Below are 16,887 nucleotides of genomic sequence, written 5' to 3'. Positions count from 1 at the left end.
TAATCCACTTTTTTTTTTTTTTTTTTTTGGGGGGGGGGGGTCTTTATTTAGTTGGATGTTCAGTGTTTTGTGTTTACTCTTGACTCTGATTCAGAGATCACTCATTTATGTCTGGAGCATGTTTTCCTCTCACACAGTGTTAGGTGGGAGGGCCCTTCCACTCTAGCTGTAGTTGAGGAAATGGATGTTTGTTACAGTTACCACATTTGGGTCTAAACATTCTAAGGTTTTAAGTATTCAGTATTTTGTGGACACATTTGTGTATGTTTGCTGGTTGTAAGCCACTGGTGTCTTAGTTTCTGGTTATATGAAGATGATTTTTAAAGCTTTGCAAGTTTAGCACACAAAGACTATATTACTGCCTTAGTTGCATTTAAGCTTCTACTCTTCGAGCTTGAATCTATTGTCAGCATGAGAATGACTGAACGTCTACATGTTACTTCAATCTGGCCACTCTTGTGGTCTTTACGGAATCATTTCATTTTTATTTGCTCTTTATGACTGTTTAATGACTAGAGAAACATCTCATTTTGAATGGCATGCTGCTCTGTACCTGCAAATACCGTAACCAAGTCAGTGAAAAGCTGTCAAATCGGCAGTAAACCTGTACCAACAGTGGTAGTGGCGGGGAAACACCCAAATTATTTGCTATACTGACAGTTTTTTTTTTTTTTTTTTTTTTCTCCCCCCAAAGCATGGATTGAAATGGGAATTTTGTCATGTTGCATCATATTGTAGTCATTTGAGATTTTTCTTGTTTAGATTTTCTTAACTTGAACTTACTCTGTACATTGCACAGCATATTTAGCCTCTTCTTCAGCAGCCTGTTTTTCTGTAGTATGAATAATTTGTCTCAATAAAAGTTAGACTTTGACTAATCCAAGTTGAGTTTGTGGTTAATTGAGTTACTTGGACTTGCAGTGAATATTTTCTCAGTTGGTTTGCGGCATGTGTTCATATCCTAAGGGGAACAATTTAGGGTTGTGTTTTTTTTGTTTTGTTTTTTTGGTTTTTTTGCTGCTCTTGAAACAGGAGTGTGCTGGAAATACTGATTTAATCTTAAAGATACTTTTGTCCGACACAGGATGAATTAAATCTTATTTGAAAGGGTTTACTATTGTTACAGTTTATGACAATTTAAAAGCAGCAAACACTAGAACTATAGAGTGGATTTCTGTATGTTGTAGAATACACCTTTGGTTATTGGTGAACTTAAGCCATCCTCATGTTTAACATAGCTTTATACAATTTATTATTTTCTTTAATATCTTTTCAGATTTTTATTTTTTAATGAGGAGTCAGTAATGTACCACTATAAAAGTAATTCTGACCCAAAACGCTACTAAAGCACCGTTAGGCGAGCTCAGTAAACGTCAGTTCTTCACTGAATAAATAAACATTTGCACAAATACTGGCATGATAATAATCCTTACCATGCGCTGTATGCAGTCTGTATCGGCTCAAAACCGCTTGGTTGTATTTTTATTTTCATGTTTGAAATAGAGCAATTAAAATAAGCAACACAAGTAAAGCAGGTGAACAAAGAACAGGCGCAGCGGGTTGCCTCCAACTCCGTACCCGTCAATTTACACGCTGGAAAAGGAAGCGGGACGGAGCAGTTACAAACTTGTCTACGGTAATCCTACCCCAATTTAATAAAAGTTTAATTTATTCAAAAGCTCCTTTGGGATAATTAAACTACTGAGTTCAGAGTTACGTATTTCATGTATTTTCCATTTGTTTTTAATTCTCCAGTACGCATCCTACAGCAGTCCAGCCCTCAAACCAGTGTTACAGTTTACATCAAGGTGCAGAATATCAGTATTAGGTAATAATGAGATTAGACCTCAGTAGTGTGCATCCTGGATTTAAAAAAAAAAAAAAAAAAAAAAAAAAGTTCACAAACTTCGCAAAATTTCCAATTTCTTTCTAAAATATCTCTTGTATTATTTAGTTAAATATCTGATATGCAAACAATATAATTGGGTAAAACTGTACATTATATTTACAAGGAAAAATGTTTAAAAAGTGAAAATAAACACTTGGGAAAAACCCCCCCAAAAAATAAAACAAAACATAAAACGTATTCTTAAATTAACAAAAGTTGCGATGTTGTTGTGTGAAAATGTGGCCTACATTTTTACACAGACCCATCGACAACCCTAATTTCGTTAGAAATAAAATAATGATACACACCGAAAGTGAATAAATAAAGAGCAATACTGCATTTTACAGCAAAACTTCAAGTGTGTAATTTCGGCTGAAGGCCTTTTTAGGCCCCTGCTCTGCAAAGTCCACCTTCAGAACCGGCTGCAAGGAGTTAAAAAAAATAAAAATAAGACATCACAGCGTTAGGGATTTTGCAGACTCTCCAGGAAATCAACAACATCTCTATGGCCGTGCTGTCTGGCTAAATCGACAGGCAGACGGTTTAACTTGTCCCTGGCCTGTGGGTCTGCGTGGTGCTGCACTAAAAGGTGCACAGTGTCCAGAAAGCCCGTCCGAGCAGCGTCGTGCAGCGGGCTTGCCCCGGTGCTTGAGTCCCCCACGTTGGAATTCGCTCCATGCTCGAGTAACAGCTGAGCCACCGACGTGCTCCCCATCATCATTACCTACACACACACACAAAAAAAAAACATGACCGGGAATCATATTAACCGATTTAACTGAATCCGATTATTTTACTCTGAAGCACAAAAACTATTTCATGTAAGCCCACCGTCACTCACTAATATAGGCGCACATTAAGCACAAGTACAGCGCCAGTTAATTATTTTTGCACTATTTGCACAGACACTTAACCCTGTGCGTTTATTTATTCATGTATTTATTATCATGCGGCTGACTTTAGTGTTGACTTTCATTTTACTTGAACCCGAGTCTTCTACACCCAACCAAAACAGGCCTGCTGTGACTGACGCGACAGGTTTTTTAAAAAGCTCCAAAGAATGTAGATAAGATGGATTATTGTAGTTGTTGTAGTGCAACAACTGAAGAGGCATTTCACTACCGATCAGCGCAACATGTGGGCCATGAATTCAAATATATATATATATATATATATATATATATATATATATATATATATATGTGTGTGTGTGTGTGTGTGTGTGTGTGTGTGTGTGTGTGTGTGTATATATAAAGAATGCGTAAAAATATATTATGATGCTTTATATTGTTAAAGTATTTTTGTGCCACATATATTGCAATGCAGCCTAGTTTTTTAGGCCAATCCAAAGGCAAGAAACAATATTATAGTTTCATTTCACTATTGATGCCGTTACAGCTTTTACAATAAACCAAAGGGATCCGGGATTGTTGCTTTTCCTCAATAAAAATACGCGACTTCCATAAACACAACAAAGCGCGTCACTTTCAGACCCGTCGTTTCTTTCTTTCTTAATGATTATTATTATTATTACTGACATGTATAAATCTCTAATAGCTAATAGTTGTAAAAAAATAATAGAAATAATAAGGATTTATGCCTGCGTTTGCCATTTGGAAACTTTGAGTTACCCCGCCTGATGAGACCCGTGTAAGTGGGAGAAAGTGGGCTGTTACTGACGGCACTGACCTGCAGAGCTGTTCGTCCAAAACTGTTCGTCCCGTTAACTTGAGCCCCTCTCTCCAGAAGAGCCTCCACCGCTGCCGTGTTTCCCTTCGCCGCGGCTGTGGTCAGTTCATCCTGGAGAGTCATTGTCACGTCCATAAAAACCTGCTGCGATAAGCTCCGTGTCAGGCTGCTCTGACAGGTAGCCCGGTGATGCTTATACGAGGAACAAAAAACGGCACTTAAACGCAACACGGTACCCGTCGAATAGTCCCGGCTCCTCGCTGGTGTGGTCTTCAACCGTCCCCGGCTCAACAGTTTTTTTGGATCCCCCGGTTGCCTGGGTCGAATCAGCAACGCCGCTCATCGCCTACCGGTGTGTGTCCGGGCTTGCCTATCGCTTGAATTGAGTGACGTCACCGTCTAGCTGTGACTGCAGAGCCGTTGCAGTGGTGCGACTGTGCGCATGCGCCTCAGAAAATTCGTTTGAAAGAACACGTCCTGCTCCCGGTGCTTAACCGGGTTTTTACTGTGAGGGGATGCTGGAAATGAGCTTTTACGGACAAATGTGACAAACCTCGACTAAACAGAATTGGGAGTTTTTCGTGATTTAATTAAAAAACGCAGCGGATTAAAGTAACTAGGTAGGCTGCATTTTTATCAAGTAGTGCTGTAGAATCCTCTTTGAGGAAGGCCTATTTATAATTTTGTCTACGAGTTAGCTAAATGTAAGTGTTCTGCTGCTTTATATTTTCACAGCATTTCAGTGTAAAAATATTGTACTTTTTACTGTTTTTACTCCAGTGCAGTTTTTAAACTTCTATTTTCTATTTAGTGACAAAGTGGGCAGGTTAATTTATTACTGCTACTATGCTGCTAGTTATATGTAAAGTTACAACATAAAGCAGTAATGACATTTTGCATAATTACTGCTTTTTCAGGGTGACCATTTATAATATGGTAATGTTAAGAAGCAAATCAATCTAATTACACACACCCACAATGGACAACTGTACCCTCAAACACAATAATAACATGGACTGAACCACCACTCACAACCACTAGCACTTTATATAGCCTCTGTAGAAACTATCTACACCCTCACTTATCTTAACTGCACTACTGTATAGCTCTGTGTAAATAATCATTCTGTACATTCGATAATTTTTAATCCTACAACTGTTTACAACTTGCATAGTTCCCATTTCTGTATAGCTGTATATCCCAGATTCTGTAAAGTTATTTATTTCATATTCTGTATAGTTTTTCATATTTATATCCTGTTCATATCCTGTACATAGCTTGTACTCACTACAGCCTGTACATACTTATAGTTATAGAATATTCACAACATACTTCATACCGTGTACATTATAACATACCATAATAGACCCATTTCTGTAATATACTCACATATCTATATTATTGCTAATATATATTGTAATATATCTATATCACTAAAGCACTTCTGGATGGATGCAAACTGCATTTCGTTGCCCTGTACCTGTGCATGTGCAATGACAATAAAGTTGAATTCTATTCTAATTCTATTCTATTCTAATCTAGCTGGCTGTGAATATATCCAATCAATATTGTGACTTACTTTGTGCAGTTCACATTTGAGCATTAAAAACAGAATATGACTAAGCAGTCTCACCCATCTATATATTATAGCTGTGCCAGAGTTTTCAGTATCACATTATCTTCATTAGGGTAGAAATCTGTGTTCAGATAACATTAAATAGATGACAATACTCCGAGAAAAGGAGACTTGAGGTTCCACAGCTCGATGGTAATTGACTAGCAGCAGTAACTGTATAATTAATGGTTTCCTTATGTCTGATATATTTGATTATCTAAGCCAAAACAGATAAAAGTAATTGTTTAAACTTTGCTTTTTTCATAATGGTAACTGGTGTCATAGTGAAACTGCAATGCTGTGTTTCTTCATTTTTAAACCAGTTTTACCACATCTGGGCTTGTTCTACCTGTCAGATGACAAAATCTTTTTCATAACCTCTTTCCCGTCATGTTCATTCACTCAACCAAGCTGCTCTGCTGTTCACTGCTCCCCACTTCCTTCTGGCGTCTAACCTCTAACCCTTTAGAAATACAAAATCTATAATCCTTTATTATGCATTCCTCAGCCACCATCTTCCCCTGGCCACTGTCCGTTGTACCTAACCATGTTTTTATAACCTCTAATCCACAGGTGTCGAACTCCAGGCCTCGAGGGCCGGTGTCCTGCAGGTTTTAGATGTGTCCTTGATCCAACACAGCTGATTTAAATGGCTAAATTGCCTCCTCAACATGTCTTGAAGTTCTCCAGAGGCTTGGTAATAAACTAATCATTTGATTCAGTTCAGGGTGAGATCTAAAACCTGCAGGACACCGGCCCTCGAGGCCTGGAGTTTGACACCCCTGCTCTAATCAGATCTGGGTACTGTGTCACACACCTCACCTGCATAATCTTAAATTTCTCCTTAAAAGGGGAGAACCTCAATGTGCAGGTGTTTCCTTAGACGACAATGCTCCTCAAGGTCAGGTTTACTTTTAATCTTGACCTTGTGATCAGCATATGAACGGCCATAATGGAGGAGACGCAAACACAGACAAACAAACAAACAACCTCTGTAAATGATGTTAATTGTTAGCGTCACCTCTCTGTAAAAAAAAAAAAAAAAAAATACACCACATTATTTGCTGAAATAATTCTGGGTTTAGACTTGAAATATAGTTTCTACACCTACAGCATATGTCCAGGATTTTTGAAGCCTGAACTGGGAAGGTGTGGTCTGTGTTGCTGCCTGTTGTCACGCCATTCACCATCTTATTTTGAGTTTCTTAGGAATAAACAGTTTTGAAACTGGCTTTCGCAGCATGCCACGCATAGCAAGTCTTGTGATTTGACGTATGGTTAGTAATATGATTAGTAATAGTTTTAGGATGATGGCTAGTCAGCATACATGTGGGCAGTAAGCAGTTCCTGATTTCATTCTTTGGATGAATCGTTTTGAGCGATGCTGCATTCAGATTGAAATAAAACAACAAGACAGACTTACTTTAAGGCACTTTATTTAACGTGTGTAAGTATTCAGGCATCTGTAAAGAAAAGTATTTTAGCTTTCTTTGGGTTTTAAACTTCGCTTTTCCAGTGAAAAACCTCTGCTTAACCCATTAAGCTCCAGTGTCTTACTTCCTTGTCGCTGTGTACACTTTATACTCACATAATCGCAACTGAAGAGTCTCCCTTCCGGGTTTATATTTTTTCTTTTGCCTGAAAACAGAGCTCAGAAGAGGTGTGGGCGTCTTTGTCGTGTGCAGAACAACTGAATTGCCAAATTGTGTGTCACAGTTGTTTCAGCTCAATCCTGGTTTCAATCTTTGAATGAAGTGTGTTGAGCAATGCTTCATTCAGGCTGATTTATCACACTCAAATTAAGACAGAAAGTTGAAGTGGTCATGTAGGAAACCAGACGCCTTTCAAAGCAGAGCTCAGGGCAATAAAATGCATGTAAATTGAATACCAAATTTTGAATTTCTCAGCTAAGACTGGGATCACTCTCAAGACCAGGAGAAGAAAGTATCCTACCTTTTGACCACAAGAGTCTGTTTTAAATCTTTTTTTTTTACATTAAGTTATTGAAGTGATTTCATTATGTAGTACACTGGCCTCTTTTTAGTATTATTATATTTGTTGATATCATGGCTGTTGTGTTTTGCCTATATGTTTGTGCACTGTATGCTGGGTAGTTTACAGGAAATAAAGTTCTCATTTTTATAACAGGCTCATACACTTTGCAAGCACAATTTTGCCTTCTCTGTGAAAATTCTATATTTGGTTGATATTTGAATTGAGGTGACATTGAGTAAAGTAGGTAGACCCTGTGCACCAGATATACACTAAAAAGGAACCGTTCTTTAAATATTTAATGCATGCAGTCATGACTTCAACAGTTTCTCCTCACGGCTATTTCTTAATGACCTTTTGGATGATGGGGAATTTCAAGCTGAAGATACATGGAATTCTTTGGCAACACTAGACTGCTAATAGATGAAAAAATTCCTAAAGACAATTTTTAGCTCAGTCAGCTGAACTGAGGTCATCCTTTGTACGTGCCTCCACGTTTTACAACAATGGCTTCCGCTTCAGGATTGGACGGAATTCAATCAAGCTCACACAAACACGCAGTCAACTGATGGGTCTTTACCCAAACTGTGCTCAAGGACAAAGTCAAATCAATTGTTTCATGTTTTTTTATGGTCGTGGTTACTATTGACCATTCCGTTATAATAGCCCTGAAGTCATAAACTTTAATTTGGGGGTGTTTTGACATTTTTTGAGTCTGCCTGACTTCACATTGGACTTAAATTATTTTTAGTTAGTGCAATACAGCCAACCAATGACAGCAAATCTTTCTTAACTGTACTTTACACATTACAGTAACCTGTGAAGTGTAACCGACTGACCACGTCCGGCTGACCTGTTGCACAAGACCTGAAAGGTCAATAGTGGCGTAAGGAGTTAACTTAGGTTCCAATAATGTGCAAGGATTTTCCAAGCTGTAACCTTTGCACATGTTAGCAGTTACCATGTTAGTTTAAATAGTAAAAACAAAAAACTTGCATAAACACTTGAATAAAAGCTTCTTTTTTAATTTTTGGCTGCAGGTTTTTTTTCTCCTTTTCAAAAGTAGTAGTTTGCCGAGGATGACTGTGCAGCTGTTTGGTATGTAGGGCATTTTCTTCTCTCTTTTTAAAAAACAGTAATAATTATGGTGCACATAATGTAGTGTAAAAGCAAGGACATACGGATGCAGTGTGTCACTGCTTAGTTTAAATACCGTTGAGTGTGGGTGTAGGTGTGTTGGCCTGGAAGTCCCCTGTATGCACGCACTCGTGTATATGTGTCTGTGTTTGGTTTAAGAAAAGGGCACAGTGACTGAACAGCTTATGCACCAGTTTAAAGTATGAAAAAATAAACAGGTCACTATTTAAAAAAAAGGAAGAAAAAGGGCATTTAAAGTTAGCTTTATAATAATAACAAACCGATTCATCAAAACACGTCTTGTTCAGCGGTTTTTCTTTGTAGGGATTAACTTTGTGACATCACTGCAGTTGGAATGTCCTTCTGGTCAGAAAAATGCTCTGAGAAGAAAGGCCTCCTTTTCAGAGGTAAATTTAGCAACTTAGTTTGGGGGAAAACCAGTCAATAGTGATGTGGGCATCATTGTAATCTGCTAATTATACATAGAACTATATGGTGTTTCCCACAGAGCCTCTTCCAAGTTATATTCCTCGGTTTAGGAATTTTGTGCTCCGTTTGATGTTTGCTCTCGATGGCTTCTGAATGTGAACAAAACCTTTTAACGATTCGGATCTTCAGTTTTTGTTTTTTATCTCTCACCATTCGCACTTTGCTCTGTGCCTGCCGCCGTCCTAACCACAGTCCTCGAGAAGGGGAATACCTTCGCTCTGATTCCCGGCGAATGAAATCACCTCCTGCTGACTCTTCGTTTGAAATCCCCCTTTTTTTTCTATTGTCTGTTTTGACCTGAGTCTCGGCTGCCTGCTAATTAATTTAATATAAATATTCTGATGCTGCTCGTCGTTAGTTTGCAGAGGCAGGCCTGTCTTGTTTATCTAGGTCTGTTTATATTCTTCCTCAAAGCAAAAAAAGCAAGTTCAGCAGTTCAACTTAAAAAGTATGCTTTTATGTCAACCTCTTCAAACACACATAGGCATGTTTACAAAGTTATATTCCACCTTCATTTTGCCTCCACCCAGTGGCATCAGCACACCGTGGAGCTGTGTTTTCTTCCTAAAACCACACTTCTATTGATAGCTGCTAAGCAGTTCTGCACAATCTGTGGTATTTCGCCATGCTGTGATGAATCCCTGCCCTGCCCACCCACCAGGCTTTCTAATTATTTCCCTTTATTGCATCATCTCGATGTTACTGGTAACTTAATTCTTTCTCGCACGTCCCTGAAAATTAATTTCTTATGTAAACTGTTGTCAGGCTTTCATTGGATCGGTGACTTCTCGGTGACTTGTGTACCTAGAGAGGACATACCGGCTGATCCAGCCTTTCTCCCAATATTTGCAGACCGCACATGACATCAAAGACACATCAAAAACCGAGACTAAGGTTAAGCACACATAATTCAGTAAACTGTATTGCTGATAAAGTCCTTGTTATGTCTGTGTTTTTGCTTTGAAGTCTGTGCACGAGCTGAGGAGTAATAACCAGACAGAGGGAGGCTTTGTTGTGTATTTAGGTTACTTTTTTAACAACTCTATAAGTCATCCATTCATTAGATACGTATTTGGTTAGTCTTTCATTCTTTTTTGCTGACTAATCACCATCTTCATTCATCATCAGTGAGCTAATAACACTATTCTAGACATTAAACTCCTTTTAGATCTTTTTTTTCAGTCGGCTGTATCTGCAAGGATTTGTTTTAATTCATACATATATTGTATTATACAGTAAATTTATATATTTAGATATATATTTAGTTGAGCACAGTTAATTATATTAATGCTTACTAAACTTAAAGGCCTCCAGTATATATTTTATGGATTAATATATAAAGAGTGGAAAATACTCACGGTTATCTGCCTGTGGAGTACTATTTTGTATTTCTGATACATAGTGTGAACTGTTCAGGTCTAAATAACACAATTATCCTCTACTATATATTGTTGGACACTTGGCAGTTTAGAGTGATGCTTTAATAGCTTTTTGTAAATCAGCTTGAAAAGTTAGTTTATGTTGGTTAAAAATGACACTGATACACTCACCATCTACTGTGGACAATAAATAATACAGTGTTTGTTGTTCTAGCTTACACCGATTGACTCCCAGTAAAATCCAGAAATGCTTCCCATAGTTTTCGAAACGAGAACTGGAGGCAGAGCCAATGGAAGCAGCTCTCGGTTCAGGCTGAAGGGACCGACGCCCTCTTTATTTTTCAGATTAGACTGAAAATGGGCTTGTTCTTATATAGCACTTTTCTACTCTGCATGAGCAGTAAAAGCACTTTATATGACATGCCTCATTCACCCAATCACATAAACTCTTATATAGAAAGCACCTATAAGTGCTTTCTATCCAACATTCGCACACAACTTGGAGTTTGGTATCTCACCCTCCTGAGCTAGTCCCCTCAAAAGTTTCCCTTTTAATAAAGCTTATAGTTAAAAGTGGATCATGTGACCCTAAACCATCCCTTAGTTATGCTGCTAAGGGCTAATGCTACCCACTCTTTAATGAGCTTATATGCTACTATTGCACGACATTACCTTCATGTTGTTTGTGTCCTTCGTAGCTCTTTTGTCTTTCCCCTCTGAGACCGGTCCCAGCACATAGCTGCACCCTGCCTGAGCCTGGATCTGCTGGAGGTTTCTTGCTGTTTAAAGGGGAGTTTATGTTCGCTACACAGTTGCAGACATTCTTGCTTATAGGAGTTTATTGAGATGCTCTCTATAATACTCAAGATGAGTATTGTTAGGCTCCAAATGTCAAGCACAAAGAAAAGGTTATCCGTCTTCTCTGTAAATACTAGATAATACACTCGTAGTGACTTGGTTGCCTTACATTTCTGTGTCACAATATATTTATTCCCGATGTTAATTTGTTTAAAAATCTTCTAAATGCATCTTTTTAATCCAAAATTCTCCTGAAGTTTTACGTGGGTATTAATTCATGGTTTTAACAAATAGTGTGGGTAGAGCACTCCACCCTTGATCTTATTTCGTCACACACACACACACACACACACACACACACACACACACACACACACACACACACACACACACACACACACACACACACACACACACACATACGGTATCAGACTGTTTGTTAGAGGCATGTAAGGTCGCCAGTTTTCAGGGACTCCAGATTGAGAGTAGAGCGTGAAGAGAGGGAAGGATTTCCTTCCACTGACATTTTCTCATTGTGCCAGTCACACACATACTGAGCAGCCACCCGCCCACATATGTACGACTGCACCGAGCCGCTGAGCCACCCTAATAATAATGCTGAAATAGATAGAGACATGGTAAGTGTGAGAAGCCATATTGACTGTCAGAAGGCTAACATGTGGTTCTTTTACAATGTTTAAACAGTCGACTACTCTAACAAGGAGTCAATTGTGCACTGATACTGGAGATATTGAAATGTTCTGCATAGTCTGCTCATAGATGTGTGTTTCTCCAGATTTGGACTTGAGGGAGTAATAAAGGCAGCATTGCTTCCATTGTTGGTTAGTGATTAACAAGAAAGGTGACATCATTCCCCCTTATTATGACAGTGATTACTGGCAGCACCTGAAGATATGCTTACACAAACGAAACCAATGGCTTTATGAACTCTTTATAACCTGGTGGAAGCACGTCGACGAGCTCTTTCTAATGTTTCATCAATATAATAATAATAAAAGTGTTGTTTTTGTGAGGCTAAGGTTGTAGCTCTTTAATTTTTTTTGTGTGTGTTTTTTTTCAATAATGCCGAAAAATGCCACACACTTAGTTGTGGCATCTTTGCAGGCTTTTCTAAAGTTAATTTTAGGACACACTCCTGCGCAATGTAATTATGTAAACAGAAAAGGATACAGGCTTGATGTGACCTTTTAAAAAAATCTACTCAAATGTTCCCAGCAAGTTTTGTTAGTCTTATAACTAGTATACAACATGGTAAAAATTAAAAAAAGAAGAAGAAGACAAAAAAAGGTTTTCCTAATTTTTGTCAGAGGTTTTTCCAAACTCAGAATTTGGATTTTCTACCACAGTCCCACAGAAGTAAAAGCATCTTGAGGTTTTTTGTATACCGTTACATCAACCCTTCCCCTCAATGAGTTCCTGCCAAAGATAGTCATGTCCGCTCTCAGAGTTGTGTGGGTGGCCTGAGTGACTGCATGTTTGGCTCAGAGGCAGCTTTATGGAAATGTGTCATATTTATATAAAATGGAGATCCACGAAGATTCAGGGAAAGCTGCGAGAAATTTTATGAAGAGGGAAGTTTGGGGGAGGAAAATATGTGACAATAATTATGTGGAAATTATGTGGTTTTCAGGTAATTATTATTTGCACTTCCCAAACTCCCTCTAGGAACACCCTTGCTTATTTCTGCATTCCCAGATTAAAGCGTAATGAGATAATAGCTTTGTTAAAAGGTGGGGTCCAGTAAAGGTGTTTGCTCTGTGGCAAGGGTGTGTTAGGCAACTGTCTCCACCCAGTTGTTTATCCTGCCATCAGGATTTCTACTGTACTCTTCATTCGTCCATAAGCAATGAGTGTGAAGTAAACATATCTCTGTCTCAGATTTTTGTCCACGCTTTCTCCAAGAAATCTAGTTCCCTGTGCTCACTTCCTGTGTGTTTGCGGAGGCGTTTAGTCAGTGGAGCTAGAGCGTGGTTTGATTAAGGCTGAACCATTACCTAAAAATGATATCAGACACGGAGGAAGTGAATATATTCGGTTTACAGACACCATGAATAAACACGATTTAAGATAAATATGCCAGACATGAATAGTGTAGGTATTGATTTACCTCATAATTAAACAGCTGAATAAATGAGCAGTGATGGTGGGGAGTATTAATAGTCTCCTGCTTAGCTAATCTATAAATACAACATTCATAGGCATGACTTCTTTAGATATTTACAAGTGAGGGACCACTCACAACAATACTCACTAATCAAACTGTCTCTAAATGTGAAAAGCAGATATTTCAACTTCTATAAAAATTTGTTATGGCCTGTTAACAGAATTTGGGGTCACTGACACAACCAATTTGAAGAGGACTTGGGAAAAGGAATTAAATATAGAGATCAGTGACGAGGTATGGGACAAAGTTTGGGAGAATGCTAAATCTCTGAGCGTCTGTAATAAAGTTAAGGCAATCCAAATTAAAATCCTACACAGAGCTCACATATCACCTTCTCAACGCCATAAATACAATTCAGACCTTTCTCTGCTGTGCCCTAAATGTAAAATAGAGGTGGGCAACCTCACGCACTGTCTATGGTCCTGCCGCAAAATACAACAATTCTGGTTCCTCATAAAGTGTGAACTGGATAAGATCTTCACCACTGAAACTGAATGCAATCCACTGTTGTTGTTTTGGTTATTTGTTTGTTTGTTTAATTTTGGTGTCAGTGTAAAGTTTAAAACTCAATAAACACACAGTTAAAAAAAAATAGTCTCCTGCTTTTTTGTGCAAGGGTGACTTGTAAGATGAACCGAAAGAGAAACCTATCGCTCTAAAAAAAGTAGCGTCACATGATAAACCAGTCCTAGGATTCAAAGGTGCAATCACTCGTACTTTTCATGACTTTTGCTTTACGATAAGAGATAACTATTTAGATGAGTATGTAGTGTCCTTAGTAACAGCTATTGCATTTTAAATGCCAATTATCTTTTATGGTCATTATTTTACAATCAGCCAACCTTAGATTACCCTTTCACTATTATAGTTGACTGAGGATTTTTTAAAACATTTTGTCACTAGGGGGCAGAATAGTGACACTCATTTACAGTGAAGGTGCTCAGTTGAGCTCTGAAAAGGTCATTGGATGGTGAAAAGTGCACTGGTTTTTGCTGTGCACAGTCTGCCTCGAGGACCAGCCATGCTTCTAGGCTGCTGATTATCTAATTGATCTTTCTGGAAGATAAATCACTTCACTATTGTCTCTGAGTACAGTCAACTCAGTGCCGTGTTCGGAAAACCAGTTTGAGATAATTTGAACTTTGTGATGTGGTGTTTTGTCATGCTGGAAGCAGGCATCAGAAGATGGGCGCCCTTGGATGGATATGGTCAGCAACAATACTTGGGTGTTTAAGCAATGCACATGCGATTATATGGCACCCGAAGTCTGCCAAGAAAATGTCCTGCACACCATTGCACCACCACATCCTCAGTCAATAATGCAAGGAAGTGAAGTTTGGAGTGGAAGCCAGTGTGGTTCTTTGCTGCTCATCTGCATTCAGAGATGCTCTTCTGCATACCTCGGTTGTACCAAGTACTGAGAGAAGTTGTTGGCCTCTTATCAGGTTGAAGCAGTCTGGCCATTCTCCTCTAACCTCCGGCATCAACAAGAAAACTGCTGCTCGCTGGAGATTTTTTTCAGTTTTCAGACCATTTGCTGTAAACTCTAGAGATGATTGTGCTGTTTTCTGGCATGTCTAGCACCAACAACCACATCACATTGAGAGTCACTTAAATCGCTTTTCTTTCCAAGTTCTTCATCAAGTTGCCTTGACCGTGTCTGCATGTCTAAATGCAACGAGTTGCTTCAGTATGATTGGCTGCTTAGATAATTGTGTTGATGAGACTGCTGCTGTGGTGATTTGGCGCTACGTATATAAAAATGAATCAAACGTGTGTACCTAATAAAATGGCAAGTGGTGTCTAGGAAAAGTAAAATGTACTAATGAAACCAGTCTCATGTGGCTATGAAAGCCTATTTTCTAAATCTGTCATGTTGCTCAGAGGTGCCTCCTCACTCATCTTGTCTCGGCGAATAATCGATTTATCGGCCACCAAAACGAACAATTCACGCTGCGGCGTGAACAAAAGCAACGCGAGATTACTGGGCCCAAATGTTAGATGTTGAAGTCAGCAGAGAGGAGATAGAGGCTACGGCAGTGCGGTTTGAGCTCTTCTCAGACAGATAATGTGTGTAGTCACCCACCCTTTCTCCCTCCCCCGCCTCTCCCACATCATCACCATCCCTCCGGGCAATATGAGACGTCTGGGAGAGCAGAGGGGTGAAACTGGAGAGATGCCGCAGTCACTGGCCCATGTAATAGAACGATAGAGGAGGGTGTGGACACACACACACACACACACACACACACACACACACACACACACACACACACACACACACACACACACACACACACACACTCACACTTTTGTATGTTATAGTGAATATCCTGAGCATTTTGATTTGGTTGTGTTTAGACAGCAGGCTAACCAGCAGTCCAGTTTTGGTACCTCTTGTTTTCCTTCTTTTAGTGTTGGTAAGAACAAAAAACTGCAGACACTCAGGGGTGGTGGATTGGGGAGAAATGACAATGTCTCTATTCTCTCTCTCACTTGTATGAAGCAGGCCCCACAGTACAGGAGCTTGCTTAAACTCATTAAAAGTAATGATAAAAGCCGTTTTTGTGCAAGTTAGGCAGGCTTTATGCGTGCTAGAGCTGGATTTGGAAAGTGCAAATGTGCACAGAACAAAGTCTGTCAGACAGGCTTTGCAGAATTATAGCTTAATAGAATTAGGGCCTTTATGGACTATTGATTGAAATTTGTAATATGTGCTCATAGTCATCCATCCAGTTTCTTAACCACTTGTTGAGCTTATTCCATCTGTCACTGGATGACTTGGATAAGTTGCCAGTCTGTGACAATTAAATGTAAAATATGTTTTTTATTTAGCTGTGGTGTCTGATGAAATGTGAACAAACACTGTCCACACTAACGTGTACTTCCTTCATATGCACCAATAAATAATTTCCATGGGTACACACCATGACGTTAGCAAAACACAAGCTTTGTTTATACATTAACACATACCTGTAGATTTACAGTAAATGCCCTGAGAGATTATTTGCCTGCCCGCAGGGTGGGAGTAATTCTGTTTATCACAGGCCCAACAGCTTTAACAGCTTCCTGTCATGTGATCTGCCTGGCTCCAAGAGGTCTGGACAAACCACCTGTCATATGGATGCAAAGAGTGAAGGCCGGTATCTCTGTTCAGGAGGTACGATCACAATACAGCAAACACGTAAAAACGAGCTTTAAGAGACACTATGTATGTGTGTGTGGCATCTATCTGTGTCTCCTGCCGTCTGTGGTAAACGGAAGTATCTAATTTCCTAATTGAAATGTTGTAAATTATAAGCAGTCAGCAGGAAAATCATTAAAATCAGGTGGCCATATCAGCTCAGAAACCACGCGATTACAATGAACAAATGCCCGATTGTCTGGCGGTAAATGTGACAGCTATACCGCAGGAAGTGCCAATGGCAAACAATCACATGAGAAATTCCACTCGCAGGCGGTGAAGAATATCCCATAAATCATCGTTAACTTCTAATTTGATCCCTATTTATTCCACAACTGTCCACCTGAGGATTAGGCTTCCCATTTATTATTGCACCACTAGATGGCACTGTGCCAACGACTATTACCCCCTCTCAGAGCACACTGACCTTATTCCCTATCTATCTAATTACACATTAGACCGGTAATATGCCATTCCACATCCATGGGTCTCAGATGAATGGTTTCCCCCTCCCTTCCTCTTTTCATCTCT

General features: G+C 39.1%; 1 protein-coding gene across 1 annotated transcript; it reads right to left on the bottom strand.

Moving 5' to 3' along the window:
- Positions 1–2,351: 2,351 nt before the first annotated feature.
- cdkn2a/b (cyclin-dependent kinase inhibitor 2A/B (p15, inhibits CDK4)) lies at positions 2,352–3,700 on the bottom strand. The gene is made up of 2 exons (XM_085356573.1): positions 3,578–3,700; positions 2,352–2,612 (listed from the first exon to the last, which is right to left on the bottom strand). Exons 1-2 carry the CDS (start codon positions 3,698–3,700, stop codon positions 2,352–2,354), a joined length of 384 nt encoding a protein of 127 aa, XP_085212699.1.
- Positions 3,701–16,887: the final 13,187 nt, after the last annotated feature.

This window comes from Diplotaxodon limnothrissa, linkage group LG6 (genome assembly GCF_057381915.1).
Source record: "Diplotaxodon limnothrissa isolate DT_005_m linkage group LG6, D_limnothrissa_male_GT1.1, whole genome shotgun sequence".
NCBI lineage: Eukaryota > Metazoa > Chordata > Actinopteri > Cichliformes > Cichlidae > Diplotaxodon > Diplotaxodon limnothrissa.
Note: the sequence above shows the minus strand (reverse complement) of the source record. Positions and strands in the feature narration are given on the sequence as shown.